Here is a 20227-nt window from a genome sequence, read left to right on the forward strand (position 1 = left end):
CTGTTCCCCTCCCTGCCACCTCCCCACCAAGTCCTCTTCTTACCAGTGTATTTCGGGGGCGGGGGGGGACAGCTTAGATATTTTGGTAGAATCTGCCTGCAATGCAGTCTTTGAGTACATTCTATCTTGGAATAATTTTAGGGAAAAAGTCCATATTTAAAACTTTTTTATACTATAAAACCCAGACCAGAAGAATGCTTGAAGCATTCACTTACATTTTCACTTTGCTGCTGGCTCTGGTATCTTCATACCTACAGAGCGTGATCTGACTCCCTGCTCCAGGCTTTGGGGTCTGGGGACCTTGATCGTTGTTGTATCTGGGGTTGTTCCTTGAGACAGAATGTTTGTTACTAATGTATGCAGGATGGTTCTTGAGTGTGGATTCCTAAAAGGAGACAATGTTGTATGTATGCCCCTCTCTTCTCCTCCTCCCCTCTTTCCACAGTCCGCCTCCTTTGCCCTCCTTCCGCTGGCCCTCCAAACAAAGCACCTAACAGTAGGAAATAAGCTTTTCCTAAATAATCTTGCTGTAACTGATGATCTTTAGCTGAATTCTGTGCTTTTAGCATTCGATGCAACTCTTCACTTAATTGCTGGTAGGAAACACTGATGTTCCCCCTTTTGGGGCTGATGTAGTAGTTATCTTAGAGGGAATATAGAGAGTGAAGTCTGAAGTGTAAAATGACACAAACCAACTTGTGATAATTTAATTAAATTGCAACTGTTACTTTAAATTCAAAGGTTAGCAATGATAGTGCAGATAGGTATGAGCACATTATTAGAGATGTTTAAATTAACCACAAAAATTACTTGTTAGCCTGGACAATTCTTGGTGATACTGCCAGCTATCCACTTTATGTGCACCTTGACACTCCAGGTAACCAGCAAGCAGTACAAAGAGACCGAGTATAGATGTGCCCCAGAGACTTAGACCTGAAATCATTTCTGTGCTTGTGAGTAAATCCTGTATTAACAACAAAGCCTTTTTTTTTTTTCCCTTAAAGGAGTCAGATGAAGATTTTGCTAATCATAGTGACAATGATCAAAACCAGGTGAGTCTCATGTACTAAAGTGACTTTGCTTTAAAATTTTAACTGAAGCATAGCATATGTACTAAATATATGCTGAGATTACTTTTGAGGAGAGCTGGATGGGGGGATGGGTGAAATGGGTGAAGGGGATTGTACGAGTAACATATAGAATTGTTTTTTTTTTTTTTAAAGATTTTATTTATTTATTCGACAGAGATAGAGAATAGAGACAGCCAGTGAGAGAGGGAACACAAGCAGGGGCAGTGGGAGAGGAAGAAGCAGGCTCCCAACGGAGGAGCCTGATGTGGGGCTCGATCCCATAACGCCGGGATCACGCCCTGAGCCGAAGGCAGGCGCTTAACCGCTGTGCCACCCAGGCGCCCCAACATATAGAATTGTTGAATCACTATATTGTACACCTGAAACTAATAGAACACTATGGTTAATTATATTTGAATTAAAACAATAAAAAAATAAAATTACTTAGAATGACTTATGGAAAAGTAAGGATTTATTCCTTATTTTTACAGCCAATTTTCCATCAAGCATTTCATGTTTTCAAGTTAACTACTGCCTTGTGGGTTTTTTTTTTTGTTTTGTTTAGTTTTGCTTTATATTTTATCCTCGTTTTTCTTAGAAAACAAAGAAGTGAAAAACAAGGGAAACAGAGCCTCTAAAAGAAGGCCCAGTTATTCAAGCTGAACTATTTCACATGAATCTCCCCCTCCCCTATTTTAAAATTTGAAACAATATAGCAATAAGGTTAAGGAACACTCAAAAGGTACAAATCTAATCCTACTGTCTTAGCACTGCAGTCTTAATTTTTATATGCCTTTCTAAGGATGTATTCTTTTCCTGATATGCATAGTATATTTTCTGCTCTTTTATGTTAACATATTTAAGTATTTTCTTAAATTTTGAATCATTCGTAATTTGCTTTGTGAACTCTGTTATTTTAAGCGTGGTAATACAGTGATACTTTCGTAGCTTCTAAATTTATATGGGAATTAGTTTATTTCCAGGATTTTATTTTTGAGATAATGCTTCATTTAGTATTTCCATACACAAAAATCCTTTGTTTATGTGAACTGTTTCCTTAGGAATGAGATGGTGTAGAATTAGAGTAAAGGCTCTTGATATTATTGTCTCATTACAGATCATGCGTAATGATTTTCCTATAATCTCATCACTGGGATTATGATTTTTGCTACCATAATATACGTACAGTGGTATACTGAGATAGTCCCAATTTTTAAAAAAATTTTTTTTAATTTTAAAAAATTTTTATTATGCTATGTTAGTCACCATACAGTACATCCTTAGTTCTTGATGTAGTGTTCCATGATTCATTGTTTGCGTATAACACCCAGCGCTCCATGCAATATGTGCCCTCCTTAATATCCATCACCAGTCTATCCCAGTCTCCCACCTCCNGTGTTCCATGATTCATTGTTTGCGTATAACACCCAGCGCTCCATGCAATATGTGCCCTCCTTAATACCCATCACCAGTCTATCCCAGTCTCCCACCTCTCTCCCCTCTGAAGCCCTCAGTTTGTTTCCCAGGGTCGATAGTCTCTTGTGCTTCATACCTCCTTCTGTTTACCCCCGCTTCATTCTTCCCTTCCTTCTACCGATCTCCGTGCTATTTCTTATGTTCCATAGATGAGTGAAACCGTATGATAATTCTTTCTCTGCTTGACTTATTTCACTTAGCATAATCTCCTCCAGTCCCGTCCATGTTGAGATAGTCCCAATTTGCATTTCAGTTTCCTAACTGGGAAATCTTTTTTCACAAAAATTTTCAACTACCAAATAAAGGATTTCATACTTTTTGGTTGATACTTTTATTTTCCCGGTTGTTTTCACAGAGGTGATTTAATAATTGGTCTTTAGAGGATATTTATTTCTATGGAACTTACTATTTAAGATTGATAAAGTCAGACTTTTAAATAATACAATACAGTGATTAAAAGCATTGGCCTAACCATTTATTTGTATTGTTAAAGATAGACTGGTTTTGTGTGCCCCAGCGAGCCTCAGGGTTGTAAGGATTAAAGTAACTAATAAAGTGCTTTTAGCATAGTACCTCGCACAGTTTATACAAATGATACCTACCAGTGGCTGCTTTTATAAAAATTAGAACTTCACAGATAAAGCTTAGTTTGAACCCTCCAGTCCTCATTATCCCACACATTAACTGGTGTGATCTGGGAGTGTAAGTGCTTTTCTTTGCTTTTTCAAATATATCCGTGTCCCTAGAAACGAGGTGGGTGTTTGGGTGGGGGGCAGGGTATCATGCTCAGTTTCTCATTCAACATTTGTTCCACTTGATGCCTTGGATGCCTCTGCAGTTCTTACAGCTCATTCCTTTTAATTACTAGTATTTTTTTCAAGATGAGACAATGCTTATTTAGTTTATCATTTCTCCAGTGATAGATGTCTTACATATTTCAGTGTTTATTATTCTGTGTATAGTATTTGCGCTGAAAATAAATCTTGTATGTTATTTGTTCTAGCACATTTATTGCTTTGGGACTTTCGCTACATCACCATCATCACCCCCCTTGTTTGACAGGCTGTCACCGTTTTGCCTATAGGCTAAGAGGCAGTATCTCTTTTTCAGCTTGATGACCTTATCTCCTAGTTCTAATCTCGAGGTTTATACTCTTAGCACATTGCGCAAATGAGTGATGAAGAAGAGGATGATGATGGCTGTGACATTTTCGCTGACTCTGAGAAGGAGGAGGAAGATATTGAGGACATTGAAGAAAATACTAGACCTGTAAGAAAGACTACAGTTAATGCTCTTGACAAGGTTTTAGAAATGGTGCTGAGGACTCATTACTTTTATTGTCATTTATATTTATAACTGTCTCATTTTGCATTATACTGGTACATTTATACTTTTGAAAGTAATGGTTGAGCATCACGTTGCCTCACAAGGACCACTTTCTCTTCCAACTGTTACAGTTTTACAAGTTTGATCATTCAAGTCTATTCAGTTCCAGAGTTTTAAGACCCTAATACTCCTTTCCTTTTCCCACCCTCAGTTCCTCATCGTACTTTTCTTATCTGGCTCTTCCAGGATTAAAGTAAAGTATTTAAACAAAATAAGCAAATACGGAGCATCTCCCTATGAAGGGAGTCCTGTTTCTCAAGTGATTTGTATAGGGTGCATATGTTTAAATTCATTTAGTTAAATTTTTAATCAGTTCAATTCCTTTGCCTTTGTTTACATAATTTTGTTAGGTATCAAAAGTAAACTATACTAGTTTGTGGGTTACCAAAAACAGTAATACTTTTGATCTTTTCTGCCTGTAGAAAAAAAGTAGACCTACGTCGTTTGCTGATGAGCTGGCGGCTCGAATCAAAGGGGAGGCCACAAGCCAGGTGGAAGAGGAGCGAACAAGTATGTCATTGAGATGAGTTTACAGGGTTGGGGGGGGGGAAGTGCAGGACCCTTTGCTGGGCTTCACTGGGAACATGTTTTCCTGTTTAATTTTACTGAGGCATGAGAGGTCTGTTCTTTTTTTGGTTTATTGACTCTTTGATAACTGAACATTGTGGGACCCCCAAGGAAAAGCACATGTACACATCTGTAAGAAAAATGCACATGTACGCATCTGTATAACATTTTTATATGCAGTTTCAGGGGATTAACAGATGCCCCAGACAATCACAGGCCCCAGATTAGAAATCTCTCAATTAGTATTTACTCTGTATATTTTGACTAAACACAAATGTATTATGTCGTATATTCTAGTGACTGAACAGGATGGAATGATGTCAGAATGATTCTTTCAGCTTCAGTGAGGTACTGACTGAAGCACTAAGGTAGAGCTGAGACACAGAGTTGAATGTCTTGCTCTTAGCTTCGGAGCCACAAGGGTGACAGACATAAGTGTAAAAAGTTAGTCTATAAATACTAAGGGTAGACTGTGTATGGTTAAAACTGTGAAATACTCTTCAAGCCTTGTCCCCAGGAGAAGCAAAACCTCGGAAGACATTGAAGGAAAAGAAGGAAAGGAAAACTCCCACAGATGGTAAGCCTTTCCCCTCAATTCTGTTATGTTAGGAGGTCCTTGATTCAGGAATATCATTTTCGTAATTCATAGAATTCCACTTTAAATGCCGACAAACGGGGTCTGTCTCTATTCTCATTTCCAAAACATTTAAAAGTATGCTTTGGGATGCTGGGAGGAGAGTTGGGTGTGCAGCCACAATGCTGTAAGGATTTGAATTAGAAAGTTTTATAGCAATCGTTAACTGTCTTTCTAGAATTGTTCCGGAGGAATAGAAACTGGGGATCTCTAGCATTTCTTTTCAATAAAGAATATATCAGAGCCTTTCATATTTAACAGTAACATCCATTACATTCCTCCTTGTGACTGTGTCAGTCTGCAGATCTTTGTTCAATCTGCCCTTCCTTCTCCCAGATTCTTGGCGGGATAGGTCTTAAAGGCAATTGAATCTCAGGTACTTGCTTCCAGAGAAACAAATCTAGATGAAAGGGATCGCCTACAGAGTTAAGGGTGGGAACCCAGAGAGCCTTTTAAGGGATTCGTTGCACTGTTAAATGACTTGTGTGTGAAATTCCTCAGACTGCTGGCCCTGAAGTACTCCTGTTACATATGGTTAGATAATTCCATGCCAGTCTTGGAGATGTTGTTAAAGGCTAACCCTGGAAGTTTGAGTTCCAAGCCCATCTTTAACTCTCCCTCCAAAACATTCCCTTTCTGCTTGTTAGATGAAGAGGACAACTTATTCGTACCCCCCAAGCTGACCGATGAAGATTTCTCCCCATTTGGCTCTCGAGGGGGCCTGTTCAGTGGAGGGAAGGGACTTTTCGATGATGACGATGAGGAGGTGAGTCCATGGTAATGAGTGAAGCTCTCCCTAGTTGTGTCATGCGTCCACAATTAGTAGGGAAAAAATGGCTTCTTAGATTGCAGGTTGCTTCTACTTTCTCATAGTTTGGGAGATTTTGAACTAAGAATCACAAAGTGAGAAAATACTGTATCCTGATGCCCTTTGTGAGGTGGAGAGAGGATGTGAGAGTGTTTATAGTGAATAATTTACTTGATCAGGTGATCGTTCCTTGCCTTGTCTGTTTTCTTCTTCCATGTTTGTACTTAATTCCTGGATAGACCTAAACTATTTAAGGGTCTGATTTTGCCATAGTTTTCACTTTGGAACTAAATTTTTGGCAGAACAGTAAATATGTATCTTTAAACTTTACAAGGTACTTTTCTTTAGAAATCCTCAAATACAGCTACATTTTCCTTTGCTTTTTTGAAATTTCGTGTCCTGTACTTTATTGCAACCAGGGTGACCTCTTCACAGAAGCCCCTCAGGATAGGGAAGCTCGACCCTCTGTTAATACAGGTAAGTTTGGATTGAGGCTGACTCTTCTTATTCGTGAACAGAATTCCAAAACTGTTAATTTCTCAGTAGGACATGGGACCCCTGAAGTTATTCCCAAGCCTTGCTTCTTTGTTAGGCAGAAAGCGGTTTTGCTCGCCTTGGTTTAGTTAAGAGCAGCTCATTTTCACTAATTCATGTCTTGGAAAAGACAAAAATACCATCTGTAAACCCACATCAGAGTTTTGCCTCTTTTTTAAATTCTTAAAATTTTTTACTTTTTTAAAACATTTTTAAATTTAAATTCAATTAATTAACATATAATGCGTTATTGATTTCAGAGGTACAGGCCTGTGATTCATCAGTCTTACATAATACCCACTGCTCGTTACATCACATGCCTTCCTTTGTCTCTCTCAATAGAGAATTCATAAACAGTCAAACAGGAAAAGCACTCCGTAGCAGTGTTGAGGATGTTTTAATGTAATCATGTTTGATTCAAAAAAGCACTTCCAGAGTTCTGCACATAAATTGGAGGTCAGTGATTCCATTGTCTGGTGTGCATCAGAATCATCTGGGGCGCACACATGAAAAAGAAAAAAAAAACTTGACATTTTATTCCATTAGGTATGTGGTAGTTCTTGGGATTTGGGAATAAGTTAATTGACGTGAGCGGTCTCCTTGGGCCCCCAGTCATCAGATTTTGGACTCGCTGTGATACTGGCTGGCTGGATGTCCTGCCGTTCCTGCTCTCTACTTTCTGGCATCGGTAGATGCTAGTTTCCCTCCTTAACTGTTACTGTCTTGATTGTTGTTGTTGTTGATATTTCACATTTTTTGCTGTTCTCTTCTACTTGCTGGTTCTCCAGTTGGAATGCACAGAGCCCAAACTGTTACCGAGCCCTGCTTGCTCTGCCTCTGCCTTCCCTTCTGTGCTTGACCCCTTCCTCGGCCTCTCCAGCCCACCCCAGTGGTTGTTTGACCAGACTCAGGGTGATCGTCCGTGAGAATCACAGCTTAGATTATATTAGTACCAAGAAAAAAGTACGGCAGGTAGAAAGAAGACTGAGCTATAAGGCTAAGGAGTTTTAAAATGGTTGTTTTAGGAAAAAGTAGTTTTAAAGGTCTCCAATGAGCGATGTATTGTGTTGTACCTATTTCAGTAAGGGGCATTTAACAAGAAAAGTCATCTTTTCTGAAGTGGTTATTTTTTTTCTTTCTCATTTTTAGTGTCTTCATCCTCCAAACCTGGAAAGAAAATCCCAGCAGGAGCTGTTTCTGTATTTTTAGGTATCATGACTTAAGGCTTGTGTTTTCAAAACCAAATAAGTACTGTTTTGTCATTCTTTAAAATTGTCCTCTACGTGCTGGCTGGAGAGTAGGAGGAGCTTCAGAGGGAAACAAGTGGCCTACAGGAAGAGCTCATTCATTGGTGTTAGCGCATATTCTTTTAGAAGTCAGTGGCCTTGGACTTCCTTGTGTTTTAGTGACCAGGTGATTGGCATCGTGGGACGTTCTGTAGCAGTAAAGGATGGGGATTATTTGGTCCTGTTAATGTGTTTTGTGGATGAACTGAAAATGTTCTTGGTGGGTGGTCCTTTTTTTTTTTTTCTCTCTGTAAAGTCAGGAGACCCACCCCCATTGGCTCACAGCTGTGGCTGTCCTGTCCCTCCACCCACAGGGGACACTGATGTGTTTGGTGCCACCTCTGTTCCATCACTGAAGGAGCCCCAGAAGCCCAAGGAGCCCCAGAAGCCTGAGCAGCCCACTCCAGGGAAAAGCCCGTACCCTCCAGCACCTGCTGGCCTCTTTGACGATGACGATGACGACGATGACTTTTTTGCGGCATCCTGCAGCAAACCTTCCAAAACAGGTACCTGTTCCAGCCTCTTTTTCGGGGAATTGAGCCAGGGAGAGAATGTTGACCTGAAAAGGACATGGGGCTTGTCAGGTTCTCTGTGTCTTCCAGTGACAGGATCCCTCCTCAAGCATTCCTATCATAGAGTGCATCTTGGCTTCCGTAGTCGTGGGGCCTTAGAGGTCTCTGTTTTCTGAACCAATCTTTCCTGCTTTGGAAACTAATTACTAGGATTATCTGCCTACGGAGAGCTAAAATCTGTTCCCCTGTAATATGTGCTGAAGATTTCTGGTTGTGACGTTTCTGGAGTTACAGAGGAAATTTTAATCACACTTCCTTCTGGCAGCTCTTAGTAAATTTTATGAGCAGAATGCCACATGTTAGCTGTTCAGTTCCCAGCTTCTCTTCTCTGTGCCAGAAAGCCCACATAACCTTGACCTTTCTTATGTAGCAGGGTTTTCAGCCCCTTGGCTTTCTTCTTCCCTCAAATTTAAGCCCACAAGTTCATGAAGTCACTCTTCTTAAATTAGTTGTTTGTTTATGTGCAGATGACTCTCCTGGGACTCTTGTCAGAATGCAGATTCACATTCAGGGGGTGTGGGGTGGGGCCTGTGATTCTGCATTTCTAACAGGCTCCCTGGTGGGCAGAGATTGCTGGTCTGGCCACTAAGTGTTGGTGGTTTTCTGGAAAAGAAGGATAGACTACTAGGTGCACGCAGTTTCCAGCAACATGAGAAGAGGACTTTTTCTTCTAAAGACTAGATGGACCAGGATTCAGTGAGAAACACATTCTCTGGACTTAGCTCCTTTTCCAGTGGTAAATGTGAGAAGTAAGGATAGAAGCAGAAACCTGAGAGAACTCATCACCTAGTTATTTTAGAAAGCGTGCAAATGGATGCATGAAACACTCAGATCTAGGCCGACTAAAATGACAGTGAATAAAGGTGGTTGTGCCTCTCTTGGCCTGGAAGGACTCTCACCTAGTGGATATTGGTGGGAACTGATTTAGAATCACGAATAAGTTGGCAGCTGCTGCTCTCCTGGGTCATTCACAAGTCAGTGTCCTCATTTCAGTGACACACACCCCATTCCGCACAGCAGGGCTCGTGATAGTGAAAGGCTGGAAACTGCCCTGGTACTGACCAGTAGGGTCAATTATGGTCTCTTGTTCAGTGGAATTTGGTGAAGTGTAACAAAAGATGACGTCTATGTACATTGACATACGAAAGATTCTCTAGGTACATTAAGTGAAAAACATAAATCATAAGAAATACTATTAGAGTTATCATTTATCGCCTTATTTGTGCATCACCAAAATGAGTGTGTCAGTATAATCTTTGGGGGAATTAGATGTGTGTTTTAAACTGTTTCCGATGGCTGTCTTGTTTGGGTGGGCAGGTGAGGTTAGGGGGGAGATTTCAGTATTTGCTTTTCTGTGTCTCTGTAGTTTGACTTTTAATTTTTATTTATTTATTTATTGCTTTTTTAAAAAGACTTTATTTTTAAGTAATCTCCACACCCAACATGGAGCTTGAACTCAAAACCCCGAGATCAAGAGTCACATGCTCTACTGATGACCCAGCCAGGCGCCCCAGTAGTTTGACTTTTTAAAAGGAGGAACCAATCCTCACTTCTCAGATTCCTAGGGTGGTTGCTTCTTAAATGATCTTTCTTTCTTCAGGTCTCTATTTACCTTTGATGCCAGTCCAAGCGAGTCTAAGCTTAGGACTCTGCTGCTTGGATGAGTGTGTGAGCCAGGTGGTTAAACCACTGGTCCTGTGTTTCATTTGAGCTGTTCTTGTGTTCTTTGAAAAATTCCAACTTGATACTGTTTCATAACTAATCAAAAAATAATATTCTTTTTCTATTTATTCCTTGGGAGGGAAGAATTTTTAATCTATGAATTTGGTGGTGGGAGTTTTGACTTGAGTATAATTTTCTGCTGTGGTATCTCTTCTAAAGACAAAGTTAAATCCACTGCCAATATCTTTGATGATGAGGAAGGAGATCTGTTCAAAGAAAAAGCAGCTGCTTTGCCAGAAGCCACTGTGAATCGGACAGATGAAAATAAAGCAAAGGCAGAGAAAAAGGTGAGCAGGAAGGAGACTTATTTTGTTAAGCCTCGTTAAGTGTTGATTTGGGGGCATCTTGTCAGTTTGTCTGGAATCCAGAGGGAAGTGGTGTTTCTTTTCAGGTGTACAGTGAAGAACTTTAATCATACAGCAAGGTGAAAAGAATGCAGCGAACACCCAAATACCTACTAGATTGAGCAGTTGTTGGACTTCTCCATGCTCAGTGTTTTTTTACCTGCATTGATGATCTGTTCTTGAACCAGTTATCATGTTAAGGGGTACAAAAGAATGTTTTTCCAATTCTCTCATTTCTTCTACATTAGCTAACATTTTTCCAAACAGAACCGAAGAGCTTGCTTTCCCCTTTCTTTCCTGCTTTTTAAGTTATCACTATAGGATTATGGATTCTCTGTTCAACCAATTATAAACCATTAGCATCATTGTTTTTGTTTGTTTGTTTTAAATGAAGCTGTATTTGGCCAGCAGGATGCATCCCCATCAGCCTTTAAGCTCTTCTGGCTGCTGTCCCTTTCCTTGGTATCCTGCATAGCTTGAACTGTCCTCTTACTTTCTCTCTCTTTTTTTTAAGTTTATTTGTTTGTTATTTGGAGATTATTTATCTCACAGAGAGAGTGTGTACACACATGTGCACGAGGGGGTGGAGCAGAGGGAGAGAGAGAATCTGAAGCAGACTCCCCCTAAGCATGGAGCCTGACACAGGGCTCGATCCCAGGACCCTGAGATCATGACCTGAGCCTAAATCAAGACTCGGATGCTTAACTGACTGAGCCAGTCAGGCACCCCTGTTTATTTATTTAGTAATCTCTGTGCTTGCTTCAGCAGCACATTAACTAAAATTTATTTAGTGATCTCTGTACCCAGTGTGGGGCTCGAACTCATGACCCTAAGATCAAGAGTTGCATGCTCTTTGAGTTGAGCCAGCCAGGTGCCCTGAGCATCCTCTTTCTGAAGCACCTGTGTGTGTCCTTTCTATGAAACCCTGACCTTCCCACTGCCGACCACCTGTGTCCCACCATTGAGAACCTGGCAGCCCCTAGGGCTGGCTCACCTTCCTCTGCTGGCTCCAACTGTGCACGTCCCATTTGTGTACTGAATACCCTGATCCGCCAGTGTGCCCTCTGGCTTAACTTGTTTTTCTCTTCTTAGGCAGTTCCCTCTGCCTGGACTGTCATTGCTTGTACCATCTCCTGTGTCCAGGCTTTTTGTCTGTCCTGAGAAATTGACTTTATCGAGGAACGATTTCTTTCTCCTTTCTTAGCTTATACCAGTTTTTAAACTCTTTCTCATGATTCTTCTTTTGCATTAATTCTTTGTACACGTTTAAGGTCTGCGGCCTCTTTATCCCCTGGCACATGGCCTGCTGCCTTAATCCTAGCGGAGACTCAGTCTGTTTTCCAAATGAATGTTTGAATAAACCCTCATTTCCAGTTATCTTGGTTGTTAACCCTCAGTTTTTTGTTTTTGTTTTCCAACAAAGGTTACCGTTCCTTCCAGCAAAAGTCCCAAGCTCTTGCCAGAAATAAAGACTCAAAAAGGTTTATTTTCAGATGAAGAGGACTCTGAGGTATGGAATTCTCTTTCTGAGTTCTGGGAACTCGTCCTTGGATATGATAAAATATTTCTAAATCAGGATTTTTCAGTAGAGGTATAAGACCTTCTATAAAATACTTTCTTTGAAATTAAATGTTTTGAGAACACATGGTGTTTAGAAAGCAGTATGTGTAGTAATACTTTTCACTTGTTGGGTTTGAATCCAGTGCATCTCCTGGGAGAAAAATGCTGTCTTCAGGATGCTCAAATTTAAGGCTCTTTGTTGATCCACAATGCAGTGAGGTGCTTGTACCAGAACAGAAATCAACCCACTGTTTCCTTTCTCAGTCTCACTGAATAATGGGCTTAGTGCCATATGGTATGTATCCTAGCATAACCTTGTATCTTCTGACCAGTAACGGTTTGTGTTCCGGGAGTGCTTGCAGACAGCCTCGATCCTTGAGGGTTCCTGTCTGGAAACATCTTTCTAGGGGAACAACACCCCTCTCAGAAGTGTCACTGCTCTGGCTCTCACAGGCTGAGGTCCTTTCGGAACCAATTTCAGGCTGGTCCTTTAGGGGTTCAGAGACCTGTCTGAGAATGTAATGGGCAGTCATAAATCCCCTTCACAGAAAAATATAGAGACATGGCAGAACTTTACATGTAATTTCAAGAAATTGTGAACTCTGGATTAAGCTTTTTTGGTTACTTTGCACTAACAGCCAGGATGGACGTACAACTCTTTGGAAGTGGAGTGACTGCCATTGATGTAAATAAAACCCGTGAGGCTTATATTTCATTGACGGCCAGTGTACAGAAGATAGGAAGTAACCAAACTCCAGTTAAGCCAAACTCCCGACACATGAGCACAGCATGGTGGGGCCTTGCACTCTGGTCTCATCCCGCGCTGCCGGCTTCCGAATCCTCAAGCACACCTCCATTGACTCCTGCCTTCTGGGAGAGCTCTTCCCAGAGTCTGGATGCCTTGCTTCCTTACTTTATTCAGTTTTTTTGAGGCTTCTCCTGACAATTCTTTGCATGCTTGCAAGCCTGCTAGCACTCGCCACACTGCACTCCTTGCCTTCTCTTCTGCTTGGTTGTTCTCCACGATATGTGTTGCCATGTGACATTTCATGTGTACTTGTTCATTATCTCAGTCCCGACTAGAATAAGCTCCATGAGGGCAGGACGTTTGTTTCCTCCTCGTACCTCTAACACTTAGGCCAGTGCTTGGCACTTGATAAGCCAATAGTACTTGTCGGACTACATGAAAAACCAAATGTGAGCAATTTCAGTGACTTAAAAGGTGTTCCAGTTCCTTATTACTTTGAAATAAATCACTCCCAAACTCAGTGGCTTCAAACACCAGTAAGTTTTATTATCTCTTATGGTTCTAGAACTGGACTGGGTTCAGCCAGGCACTTGTCAATTAGGGTCTCTCATGTGGTTCTCGTCTGAAGGTGGCTGGGCTGAGAATCCTCTCACTCCTATGGCTGGTAGCTGGGAGGAAAGTCTCAAACAGCTGGGGCTCCAGGGGCACCCCTCTCTATCTCTATGTGGTCTCCTAGCGTGGCAACTGCAGGGAACGTGGGTTCTTACGTGGTGGCGCGGGGCTTCGGCGTGATATTCCCCCAGAGAACTGTGCAGAGGCTATATTGCTTTTTGTAACCTAGCTTCGGAAGTCAGCATGGCCAGGGTAGTCACAGAGGCTCGCCAAGATTCCAGGGCAGGGATGCAAACTCTACTTCTTCATGGTAGGAGTGAATAAGAATTTGCAGGCAGGTTTCACAGTCACCACCAAAGGTTTTGTCCTGTGGCATTGTCATAGACTGCTTTCATTGGATACTGTTGGGGTGCTTATGCAAGGAAAAGTGAAACGAAGAAATCTTTCCGTAAGTGAAAGGAGAGGCATGGGAGCCTGTAGCTCCCCCCATGTGCCCTCTTTACCTCGACAGACCTGTGGGACTCCATGGGGTCCAGGCGAATCCGCCGGGCTGAGAAGAGTGCTTCTCAGTTAATGAATTCATTAGGTCTGTGTTTGAGAGTAGGCGTTGATGCCATAATAAAAAGAAATTACCTGGAGAGGTCTCAGAAACTGTGTTCTTGTCCTACTTAATTGTCTGGCCCTTGGCTGTTGATGTTTCTGTCCTAAGGGAATAGGTGTCCTATTTTATGTTTCTAGTTCATGCAGCTCAGTTTGCATCATAGGCTGACACTATTGCATTTCGAAAGTTTCTTCAGAGTCTGCTAGGTCTTTTGCAACATCTCTTAGCTGTAGTTCAGATAGAATATGAAACATCGTGAAATAAAATCCGAATTCGTATTTATTTGGAAGAAATAGTATCATACGTTTATAAGGGGAGAGAAGGGTGTTGGTAAATAAAACAGAATCATAGATGCAAGTAATTTGGGAATCTGGCCTCTGCTTCCATTATTGAATCTGTTTAATTGTTCCGATTCTTTGGGCAAAAAAAGGAAGTCACCGTTACTTTTTTAGCGTGATAAGAGATCTATTGGAACATGTTGTCCATGTGGGAGTTTATGAACCTCAGAGTTCCAGGGAGGCCACTGGAGTTCCACATGGGCCTCTTCCTTCTCACACGCGGGGAGTTGTGGGACACCCATTGGGCAAACTGACACGTGTTCTCAGCCAGCTTCCCTCTCACAGGGAGACCTAGACTCACGCAGCCATCATGCTATGGTCTTCAGTGTTTTAGATTTAACTGACTCTTTAGAAGCTGATCTGTCTTGTTCACCAGGAACTTTAATCTTGATCCAACAGGATTTGTTTTCTTCTCAAAATGTGAGTAAGTCAAAGGACGCATCTCCCCTGCCTGGCAAACTCCCCACGTCGGTCTCGCTTTTTGATGATGAAGATGAAGAGGTAACTGGCGTTGCTGCAGTGCAAGATAAATAAGTGTGTGCTGAGTAGAAAACCGTTGCCGATGTCGCTTTATAGTCGGAAGCTCATACAGTAGAACAAGGTGGTAGAGAGGCCACCAAACTATCTGAGGCTTATGTAACAAAAAAATTTTTTTGTCTCTGACTCCTTCCTTGACTCCCAGCTGTACAGTGGGCAGGACATGAGATTATTATTATTTTTCAAGATTTTATGTATCTGAGAGAGAGAGTGTGCACATATGCACAAGTTGGGGGGGGAGGGGCAGAGGGAGAGGAAAAAGCAGGCTCCCTGCTGAGTAGGGAGCCTGCGGTGGGGCTCAGTTCCAGGACCCCAGGATCATGACCTGAGCTGAGGACAGACGCTTAACTGACTGAGCCACCCAGGTGCTCCATGGACATTAGATTCTTGACCCAGCTCTTATGGAAGGCTTTTTAGATTTCATTCTTAAAATCTGCCTTTAAGAAATACTTTTCAGAGGATGGATCTTTGTTATACCTAATGACCTATGAGAACGTCTTGGATAAAGTGCAAATAGGAGAAGACAGCTATGTCCTCACCTTGTTTTTCTTCCCTACCCTGGATAAGAGAGCAAAGCGGGGGAAGGAAATAAGAGGGAAGACAAGCCAAACCTTCCCTCTTACGCAGTACTGTGCAGTGGCCAAGCTCATGGGCGTTGGCACCAGGCCCCTGCATTCACCTGCTAATCAGGGACCTTGGGCAAGTAACTTAAACTTCCCAAATCTTATATGGCTTAATAGTATGTGGAGTCATTGTGGTAGCTGAAACAACTCATGTACAGCTCTTGGTACTATACCTGGCACATAGTAAGTGCTTAGGAAATGTTCACTGTTGTCATGAGAAGCTCCATTGGGTGCCAGTTTATTTTTCTCATGGCCTTTCCTACCTTCCCACACTCTGCTTAAAGGCTCCCTTGATCGAATCTTTACATTTCAGGACTATTCACCTGCTGTAGTGTATTGTTAAGAGTGTTTTTCTGTCGGGGCGCCTAAAAAAAAAAAAAAGTGTTTTTCTGTCTAACTTGGGTTCAGGCCCTCTGATGATTTTATTTCCATTACCTTAATGAAAATACTTTAATAGACTTTTGGAATGTTTGACAATACAAAAATCGACAAATGCTATTGAACCTATGAGAATCAGCTCTTTAGTAGGCCAGTGATTTTATTTAGTAAACTATTTCTTCGTTTGTATCATCTCTTTAAAATTAACCAGAAACACAAGCCATGCCTTCTCTGGGTCCCAGGTGTGTGTCTTTTGTAGGTGAGAGATTGGAGAAAGCTCCCAGTTTCTCTCTGTTAATTCATGGCTCTGCTTTCTAATTCATAGAAAGGTGTGCAAGTTGTTGGCTGTCACACGGGCTGGACTGCTCTCACTGATAAGCCTGGAGAGCCCACCCGCAGCAGGCCTTAGTGGGGCCAGGTTTCCTCCTATTTCTGTGACCTTTTCCTCCTCCTGCTGTCTCCTGAGTGTTTTGCCTTTGAATTCCATGTCGTCTGTTTCCCTTCTGTTGATGGAGAATACAGTTAGAGAAGATTATAGACCGTTTTAGGGTTATATGTAAGAGAGAAGTGGGATTTACTGGCATTTTGTGATTTTTTTTTTCCCCTTAAGGTGTTATATATATTCTGTACTTGACTTATTCTCTAACAAGTTGAATGGAAGATTGTCCTGTTTTTTGTTTTATGTATATGAAGTTGTCATACTCTTCTGCCATTTGTTTTTCCAGGATAATCTTTTTGGGGCAACAGCTGCTAAGAAGCAGTCATCATCTCTTTTAACTCAGAGCCAAGAAAAAGCAAAACCGTCTGAGCCCTCCAGAAAAAAAGCATCTGCCTTGTTGTTCAGCAGTGATGAGGAGGTGGGTTGAAAGTTTCTCCTGGAGAAGAGCAGGAGGTTGTCTGATGGAATTTAAGAGTTATGGCTATCCTAAACATTTTTCTTCTAACCTGTTTTATATGCAGTGAAGTTTAGTCACCAAAGACCATGTTCACAAAACTGTCTCTTTTTTTTCTTGAAGAAAGATATTTAGTATAGTATATTAACTTAAAGATCAATGTTTTCAGAACAGTTGAGAATAAAATAAATATGCCCCTCAAATTATAATATATGCCAATTCAAATGAGTTCGGACTATTTTATATTGTTAAATGATCATTATGTTTCATTAATCAAGAACTGTAGCTAGACATGGTAGGAATATCCCAGGCAAGTTTAACTCCTTTTTTATGAGTCTTAACAATATTTTTATATGCTCTCTAGATATAGATTAGCAAAGCCAGTAGCGAATATGGTTTAGCTGCTGATTTAGGTGTACAGAAAAAGACCTTAAATATATATTACAAACCCTGAGCATTAAAAATCTTCCTGCATTACAATAATTGCTTTTCTTTATTTTAACACTGGGGCAAGTTATGAGGGTATGTTGTGGATGGAGAAATTATAGGCATATTAATGTTTTTTTATTAGAAGCAACTTATAACAATACAACATAACTTGCTTTTTCTACTCAAACATACGAATTTATGATGGATTTTCCACTTTTTTTCTTTTTAGTATTGTTAGTGATGGTTCTCCCTGTAGTAATGGCCAACTATCTGTGGAATTTTTCTACATAGTATTATAGTGGTTCAGGGAAAATAAAAATACAATTGACTTTTGAAGAATGTGGGGATTAGGGTCACTGACCTCCTGTGAAGTTGAAAATTGACATAAAACTTGGGACTCTCCAAAACTTAACTACCAATAGCCTACTGTTGACCAGAAGCCTTACTGATGATATAAATCGTTGGTTAACACATATTTTATATGTTATATGTACACATGTATTATGCACTGTGTTCTTACAATAAAGCAAGCTAGAGAAAAGAAAATGTTGGGACGCCTGGGTGGCTCAGTTGGTTAAGCATGTGCCTTCAGCTCAAGTCATGATCCCAGGGTCCTGGGATCAAGTCCCGCATTGGGCTCCTTGCTCAGTGGGGACCCTGCTTTCTCCCTCTGCCTGCTGTTCCCCCTGCTTGTGTGCTCTGACAAATAAATAAATAAAATCTTTAAAAAAAAAAAAGTTAAGATCATAAGGAAGGGAAAATACTTTTACAGTACTATACATATATTTATTGAAAAAAATCCACATGCAGTTCAAACCCATGTTGTTCAAGGGTCAATCGTATTAGCTAAAGCTGGGAACAACAGTACTTGCTGAGTAAAGATAACCAGGATTCTAGAAGAGTGACTCTTAACCTTGGCTACCCATTGGAATTACCTGGAGAACTTTAAAAGAGTACTTTTACTTAATTCCACTACTGTAGATTCTGAATTAAGTGGTTTGGTATATGGCCTGTCACTGGAATTTTCTAAAGCTCTCCTGGGAGAGCCTCACTACACCAGAGGAACACTTCTCAAACCATGACATGTCAAGAAATCACCTGGGCATCCTGTTATGAATGTAGGGTCTAATTTAGAAAGTCTGAGCTGGAACCAGAATTCTGTATAACATCTGCTGCTTGTGGACCCCACTTTGCTTCGCAAAACCCTATAGAGAACAAAGGACCACTTAAGGAAGTGTTCAGGAGTTCCTGTGTTTGAAGAGCATAGCCAGGTGGGATTCCCTTAATGCTTTCTAAAGGTCAGATTCAGACTTCTGTGGTTTAAGGGTCATTAGCAGCTTTTTTTTTTTTTTTTTAAGATTTTATTTATTTATTTGACAGAGAGTAAGCAAGCACAAGCAGGGGGAGTGGCAGAGGCAGAGGGAGAAGCGGGCTCCCTGCTCAGCAGGCAGCCCGACACAGGGCTGGGATCATGACCCGAGCCCAAAGGCAGATGCTTAACCACCTGAGCCACCCAGACACCCCACTAGCAGCTTTCATTGTGTCTTGTTTAGATATGCATTGCATGAGCTTTTCATATCTTTTTTCATATATTTTTTATATTTTGCCTGCTTTAGGATCTTTAAAGTATCATTTTCCTCCAAAGTTGAGTGTTCTTGATTTTTTTTTTTTAACATTCCTCTTTTTTCTCATCCCCCTCTAATATATAAGTTTGAATCTCCTAAGGTAGACAATTTCCCCTCTCCTGACCCAGAACAGAACCACAGAGGGGAGAAACATAGTATGGTGATGGAGGAAGGCATACGGTCTGTGAGGTCAAAGAACCCAGCTGTCTAAATTTAGAGTTCAAAGAAAAGTCCCAGACATGAACTTCCTTCAAGAGTGATGCACTTAGTTTAATACTTAGTTTAAGTGCAATTTAGTTTAATGAATATAAGTTTCATTTTACTTCCAGGTTCCTTAGTCTGAATTGCCCCAGGATTTTAATATATATTTTCTATTTTAAGGACCAGTGGAATATTACTGATTCACAGACGAACTCAGCATCTGACAACAGGTCAAAACTTAGGAATTCTGGCACGACTCAGGAGCAGGAGGCCAAGGCTGTGAAGAAGACCAGTCTCTTTGAGGAGGATGATGAAGACGATCTGTTCGCTGTTGCTAAGGACAGGTGAGATAGTCATTGTCAGAAAGCATTTAACCAGTGTCTGTGATAATAAGTAAAGGTATTTGATTCACAAGATGTCAGTTTCTTGGGGTGATGTGATACTCATTACTTAGTAGTCATACAAGGGAGAACATCTTTGATTTGCACTTGTAAGATATTTTTCCCCTCAAAATGACTTAATTTCACTCGTAGGTAGATGCTCAAGAGAAATGAAAATGTGTCCACCCAAAAACTTGTATGTGAATGTTTGTCGTAGCATTATCCAGAGTAGCCGAAAAGTGGAAACAAGCCAAACATGCTTTCAACCAATGACAGGATAAAGAAAATGTGTTCTGTCCATACAGTGGACTCTTAACTCAGCAATAGGAAGGAATAAAATATTGATACAGGTTCCAGCATGGATGAACCTTAAATACTGGATTAGTTGAAGGAAGCCAGTTACAGAGGACCACATGTGTGGTTCCATTTGTATATAATAATCCAGAACAGATTAATCTATAGAGACAGAAAGTAAATTAGTGTTTTCCTGGGGCTGAGAGGCAAGGAGAGTTGGGAGTGACTGTTAACAGGCATGGGGTTTCATTCTGTGTTGATGGAAATATCGTGAAGTCAGATTGTGGTGATAGGTACACAACTCTATACTAAAGACCAGTGAATTGCATATGATATTGTAAAAGGGTAAATTTTATGGTATGTAAATTATATCTCAAAGCCGTTCTAAAAAAAGAATGAAGTGCTGTGACTCTGACAGAGTTGTGCAGTACTGCCTCATGAGCAGGGCGCTCACGTCCTGGCTTGCCTGTCATTCCAGCACAACTATTATTAATTTCCCTGTCACTCTCAGAAATGTCCTGGTTTAGGCCATAGGCTCTGGTTGTCTTCATGTTTGCTGATGTCTGTACCTTTCACATAAATCAAAATATGTAACCTGTTATTTATGAT

The 20227-nt window shown here is 40.9% G+C and overlaps 1 protein-coding gene across 3 annotated transcripts in view; it reads left to right on the plus strand.

Annotated features, from left to right (window-relative positions):
* Nucleotides 1–20227, plus strand: part of LOC100475173 (WASH complex subunit 2-like) — a 51718-nt gene that overhangs the window by 12837 nt on the left and 18654 nt on the right. For 2 of the 3 annotated variants that reach the window (XM_002926239.4, XM_002926240.4), the window contains exons 8-20: nucleotides 1005–1052; nucleotides 3705–3815; nucleotides 4355–4442; nucleotides 5005–5076; nucleotides 5781–5899; nucleotides 6361–6418; nucleotides 7625–7684; nucleotides 8076–8267; nucleotides 10215–10342; nucleotides 11823–11909; nucleotides 14658–14759; nucleotides 16522–16653; nucleotides 19125–19288. In XM_002926239.4, the coding sequence (XP_002926285.2) occupies nucleotides 1005–1052; nucleotides 3705–3815; nucleotides 4355–4442; nucleotides 5005–5076; nucleotides 5781–5899; nucleotides 6361–6418; nucleotides 7625–7684; nucleotides 8076–8267; nucleotides 10215–10342; nucleotides 11823–11909; nucleotides 14658–14759; nucleotides 16522–16653; nucleotides 19125–19288 (1361 nt within the window). The remainder of the gene's footprint in view (nucleotides 1–1004; nucleotides 1053–3704; nucleotides 3816–4354; nucleotides 4443–5004; nucleotides 5077–5780; nucleotides 5900–6360; nucleotides 6419–7624; nucleotides 7685–8075; nucleotides 8268–10214; nucleotides 10343–11822; nucleotides 11910–14657; nucleotides 14760–16521; nucleotides 16654–19124; nucleotides 19289–20227) is intronic. The other variant, XM_011233622.3, reaches the window with a different exon arrangement.

Source organism: Ailuropoda melanoleuca, chromosome 6, assembly GCF_002007445.2.
Source record: "Ailuropoda melanoleuca isolate Jingjing chromosome 6, ASM200744v2, whole genome shotgun sequence".
NCBI classification, from domain to species: domain Eukaryota; kingdom Metazoa; phylum Chordata; class Mammalia; order Carnivora; family Ursidae; genus Ailuropoda; species Ailuropoda melanoleuca.